This window comes from Anomalospiza imberbis, chromosome 5, assembly GCF_031753505.1.
Source record: "Anomalospiza imberbis isolate Cuckoo-Finch-1a 21T00152 chromosome 5, ASM3175350v1, whole genome shotgun sequence".
NCBI lineage: Eukaryota > Metazoa > Chordata > Aves > Passeriformes > Viduidae > Anomalospiza > Anomalospiza imberbis.
The window spans coordinates 10,243,893-10,249,679 of NC_089685.1; the positions used below are offsets into that span (position 1 = coordinate 10,243,893).

The following is a 5,787-nucleotide window of genomic DNA, read 5'->3' on the forward strand; positions in this document are numbered from 1 at the left end:
AACAAGGCAGGACACTGTAGAAGAGAAATTACTGACAATGGCAGACACAAAATCACAAAAGCATGGAAGGGTTGAGGTTGGATGGGACTTGTGGGGGGTCATATGGTTCAGCCCACCTTTTCAAGCAGGGCCAGGTAGACCAGGTTGTCCAGGACCATGTCCAGATGACTTTTGAATAGAAGCCCTATCTGATTATAATTATAACTGGGTTACAGAGGACTGAAGAAAAGCACTTATTTAACAGCCAGGAAGTAGGAAAAGGTAGCAAGAAACAGTCCTAGAAAGTGGTTGCTACTTTATTGGAGGTATGGAGGTTTCCAAATAAATGTGTGAAAAAAAATGTCTTAGGAGTTGTAGGGTTAACACTGAAGTACTTACAGATTGGATGAGATAGATGGGTTTGTGCTGAATTAGAGGTGGCCTTCATTCAGAACTCATATACAATTTAGCCTTCCACAAAGTCTATACATAGAGATGTTTGCATATACAGCTATAAAGGACTCAAATTTTCCTGTTTAGTTTCAGTTTGCAAACAGTAGCAGGAAGTTTGACCACAGTCAATAATCAGCTCAAGGCAATATTTCATATTACTTACTATGAAAAAAGTTAACATACGGTAGCTATGACAAATGTAAATAAAATGTGTTCTATATTTTGAATGGTCGTGTGAGTGTGGATGTGAAATTACAAATGTACGTCATCTTCTTCTGGGACGGCACTTGGCTAGAGCAAGCAGATTGTGCAAACATAGTTCCATTAATCATTCTATCCCTGTAAATTAACAAATAGTAAATATTAGTTTAACTATTATTTTTCTAATGTATTCTATTGTGTCCATCTTGGTTGGAGGAAATTAAAAGTTAAATCAGTTTTTTTTCTCAAGGGAAGAAAACTGTTTTCTGAGTGCAGGCAGCTCTTGTGTCATGGGTGGAGAAGAGAAAGGCAATTTTTCAGACATTCTGTGTTCCGTCAGCCCTCAGCTGATAAAGAGATCGTCCAAAAAGAATTTGAGAAGCCCAAGAGAGCAAAAACTTCCCGCTGTGTTGTGATCAGCATCAGAGAAACTCTTCCCAATAAACTGCTCCAGCATATGCAGTAGCAAGGATGTCCAACCAGAAAAAAAGCAAAGGAGGAGGTTTGTACCGAGGATGGCGTCCAAATGCAGACATGTCTACATCCCAAACAAAAAAGAGTTTCTCTCAGAATGGCTGTCATGCTAGGGTAGCCAGTTGCAGCAAGTGTCAGGAGGGGCACATCTTTATCTGTTGTTGGGGGAGAGCACATGAGAGTGGAATGAGCTACGCTCCAGAGGCTCTGTGTTTCGAGGACTTTTCTTTTTCCATTTAAAAACTTGTATTTCTTGATCACAGTGGCTTGCCCAATCTTCAGCCAGACTATTGATCAGCCGTCTCTGGTGTAAGAAGTCGTTTGTGTGGGCCTGAGGATTTTTACACTGCTGTGCAAACCATAGGTTGGTCATGTGTGATCTTTTGTCAGTCAGTAAACAGATCTTTGGGAGTGTTCCTAGTTCAGAAGAGAAACCCTAACACATCTTTTTATTTCACAAAAGACCTGTGAGGCAGGACAGTGCTGGTGTGAAGTAAGTGTAGGCCTTCAGACTGGATGACATCACAACTTCCTGTGCATCATTCAAGCCGTGTGGATTTCTTTATTTCTCACTAAATCAGTAAATAAATATTAGCTGCTATGGCATGTTGCCCCCAAAGTAATTGTCACAAATGGGTGTGCTTGAGATCACCCAAAGAAAGAAAGAGCTGATCCCAGGTGGTGTGTCAAAGCCAAGGCCTAACAAGTATTTCTCAGACCACACTGCAGCCTGGAAAGGAGCAAGGGAGGGGAGATGCACCACCACAATAATAAATATCAATATAGATAGCAAAAAAGTTCCGCCTCGCATAATAAGTAAAAGCTTACACCTGTATAGTGAAAAGATCCATGGGTCATGTCACCCAAATTTGAATTTGACAAGGGTTGTGTGCGAGGGTGATTGTGCCTGCTTTGTCAAGGGGAGCTCTGGTGTTCCCAGGTTCCCGAGTGATGGATCTGCACTTGGTGCCTGTTGGGGCTCTGGGTGCCCAGGGCCACGATGAGTCCCCTGACCGGGCTGGGGACGGCGGGCGGGGCTGGCCTGTGACGCGCTCTGGGTTCTGTGACATCACAGGCGCCGTGTCACCATGGGGGCAGCTATAAAAGGCCCCAGCGAGTTCCGCTGCCCCAGTAGAGCCTGGGCAAGCGGTGAGTACACAGCAGTGAGGAGACGGGGCTGGGGGGCTGGAGGAGGGCTGGGGGAGAAGCGCGGGTACCTGGGGCTGCCCCCGCACCCAGGGCCCAGCCCCGGCGGGAACACCTCGCTGAGGGCGCGCTGCTTGCTGGGGCAGCGGTGCAGGCCTTGCCAGCTGCCGGGGGCCCTCTCCTTCCTGCCGCCACATCCCTGCCGCTCCTGCCCCTCGTTGTCTGTCTCCATTCCGGCCCCACTGAACCCCTTCTGTGTGTCCTCCTGCAGACCATGGCTTTACTGTCACTGCTCTTCGTGCTCGTGCAGAGCCTGATCCAGTACCCCCAGCCGGCTGGGGATGGGCTGGATGAGGCCACGCACCGGCGAATGAAGGAGCGTCAGGAGCTGCTGGACCATGAGATGGCTCGGCTGCTGCAGGAGCTGGAGCGGGGGCCCCTGGAGCAGCAGGACGAGGGCTGGGGAGCCGTGCTCTTTGGTGCCCTGCAGCAGTGGCCATTCTGGGTTCTTGCTGGCGTCCTGCTCCTCTTGGGCCTGTGGTTTAGCTGCAGGAGAAGGAGCTGTGAGGCCTGCAGCAGCAGCAAGGACCAGAGCTCCTGCAAGACCTTGGGCGAAGAGAGAGGAGCAGAACAGGAAGAAGACAGAGCGGATTCAGAGGAAGGCGGAGAAAACATTGATGTGACTGTGGAGACAGACGACAGCGAGACTGAAAATGACAGAGAAGGCAGTCCTGTGGCTGCAGATGAAGGAGACAAAGATGATGCCATTGAAGGCAATGATTATGTGAAGGTGAAGGAAGACAGCGATGTTCACAGTGACAATGGCCATGACTTAAAGAAAGATGAAGGACGGAGTGATGGGGATGTGCCAGGAGACAGTACTGGTGAAGGAAATGAAGAAGAACCTGGCAATGTTGCTGGAAAGAAAGAACACTTAGATGAAGCAAATGAAGGAGAAAACAAGGATGTGCAGGTGGAGCAAGACAAGGACACTGGAAAGGAAGAAGGAGGAGGTGGAAATGAAGAAATAACCAATAGTGCGAATATGAAGGCGGGCAACAACGATGATGTGAGTGAAGGTGAAGACAACATAGATGGACAGGAAGAATACATGGATGTGAAGGTGCAGGAAAGCAGTGATGCTAGTGAACAGAGAAGCAGAGATTGGACTGGGCAGGAAGACAGCAGTGACCATGGGAATGAAGTAGACCGTAGTGGTTTTGCTGCACCCGAGAAAGAAAATAAGGAAGTTATAGAAGAAGATGGCAAGGACAGAAACAAGGATGAAGAACAGGGTGATGGGAATGTGGAGGGAAACAAGAACGAGGATAGAAAAGGAGACAAACAAGGTAACGTGGCTGCCAGTGAAAAAGGTGGCAGTGATGGTGGCAAGGAAGAGAGCGGCAGTGGTGGACCCGAAGACAGAGAAGACACTCAGGATGCTGGGAATGAGCAAGGCGTCCTTTTAGTGGATAGCATACGGTGGCCTGTGGAGGACCTGGAGAGAGGTTGCTCAGTGATAGCTGAGCTGATGGAGAGCTTCACGTGTGTCTTTGTGGACAGCGTGAGCAATAGCTTCTACCCGGTGCCTCAAGAAGCCATCGGGGTGGGCAGTGCCTTTGAGGGCTGGAGTCCCCGTGAGTGGGATGGGGTGTACCGGGTGCTGATCCCACTGAATCCCCCGCCAGGGCACGTCTTCCACCTAGAGCTGAACAGTGCAGGGCAGATGGCAGCAAGGACCTTCAGCGTCCGTGTGGAGCTGGTGTGCATGTGCGAGAGGGAGCGGCTGGGCGAGAAGCTGTTGTGCGTCCTGCACCACTCGCAGGAGGAGCTGTGGCGGGAGCAGAAGCGCAGCCTCCTAGAGACACTCTGCACTGGCTCCTACCTGGATGTGGAGAAAACCTCCCGCTGGTTCTACCAGTTGGTGAGATGCTCGTGGCTGCACGTGCCTCAGTCATACTCATGGCACTTGGTGTTTCAGCCCTGCAGCCGGTCCTGCCAATTCCAGCTGTGCAAAGGCAAGAGGAGCCTGACGGTGGAGATGCTCTTTGGGGTGCGCCAAGGGGACTCTGACATCTTTGTGGTCAGCCATCCCACAGAGGCCCAGAAAGGCAACTCCAGCGACTCTGTGAGCAGTCAGCCCGCCGAGGCCAGCATCATGGCAAGCACAGCGTGGCCTGAGGCATACGCCGTGGCAGAGGCAAAATTCTTCCAGCACATCGCCAGGCAGGTGCCGTGTGAGAGCTTGCACCTGAAATGCCTGCAGGTCTTCACCTGCATCCTGAGGGGCACAGGTTTTTCCAGCTCTACCTGGAAGACTGTGGTCATGCACGTGCTGACCACTGTACCGCTGTCCCGGTGGCGCAGGAGGGAATTTGCACAGCGGCTGTGGGATGTCATGGCGTACCTGCGCCGCTGCCTGCACTTGAAACGCCTGGAGCACTTTGTGCTAGGCAACGAGAGGCTTCCTGCAGAGATCAGCTTGCCGACGGCAATGCGAAGGCTTGAGCCGCTCAACCTCTTTGAGCACCTGGCCCAAGATCCTGCTGCCCACCTAGAGGCGCTGAAAGCTTATGGTCGGCTGCGATTTCGCCTCCGGATGCTGCTCTCCAGCCACTGAGAGGAGTTCCCTGCACAGAGCTGTGCTGGGGGGGGGTCACACCCGATGGCAGCCACGTGAACGCTGCATAATTGTTGCATTTGTCACTGGCAATCCTGAAGCTGCTTTCCTGCTCCTGTGGAAGGAAGATGCTGCAGCACATGGATTTGTTGTGCACACACATCTCTGAGTGGCCTTGCCCTTCACCTTCCAGTTACGACGGTGCTGTTGCCTACGTCTGTGAGGCAGAAACTGGCTCCACCTGCACATCCTCACAGAAGAACAGTGAAGCTGATGGAGGTTGCTTGGAATACCTCGAAGACAGCAACCTAGCCTGCTACGGACTTAATGTCGTTTTAATGCAGTGGCTTTAATTAGACTTATTACTCAGCATTCCTTCCAGATGCCCTTTAGTGCTGTCAGTGTATAACCATTTTGCAAAGCTACCCTTAGTGTAGAGAAATAGAGTTTAGACTAGGTCCGTTTAAACCCTTAGTTTAGAGAATTACCCTTGGTTTTGAGTCACCCTTACTTCAGAGAAATGTAAGTTCTCCTGTAGTTGCTTGTCTGCTTTTAAGTAATATTTGAATATCTATGTGTGAGAAAATAATAAAAGAAGATAAGTTTCTCAAGTTGCCTGAAATGTGTCATTCTTTGTATTTAACCCTCTGTATCTTAGAGAATGTCCTTCCTATACCTCTATCTGAAATAAAGACTCTTTGCAAACAGAGATGTTGGATATATTAAGTATGCTGTCTCTTGAGCATTTCCATAGAAATGCTTAAAGCTTTGTTGCAGTTTGGGCTGGTTTAGTTAGGGATTTTAATAAATGTTAGTTAGGTTGGTTCTCTACACCCCTATTTTCCCCTCACAAAGGTCCGTTCCAAGCTGTGTGCCACGGGAGCTCTTACATGTCAATCTTGTAAACACTCCCT

General features: G+C 49.8%; 1 protein-coding gene across 1 annotated transcript; it reads left to right on the forward strand.

Annotated features, from left to right (window-relative positions):
* The first annotated feature begins 2,490 nt into the window (after positions 1 to 2,490).
* On the forward strand, positions 2,491 to 4,888 carry LOC137473695 (uncharacterized). Its single transcript, XM_068189580.1, has one exon. It carries the CDS (start codon positions 2,528 to 2,530, stop codon positions 4,871 to 4,873), a length of 2,346 nt encoding a protein of 781 aa, XP_068045681.1. The 5' UTR covers positions 2,491 to 2,527; the 3' UTR covers positions 4,874 to 4,888.
* Positions 4,889 to 5,787: the final 899 nt, after the last annotated feature.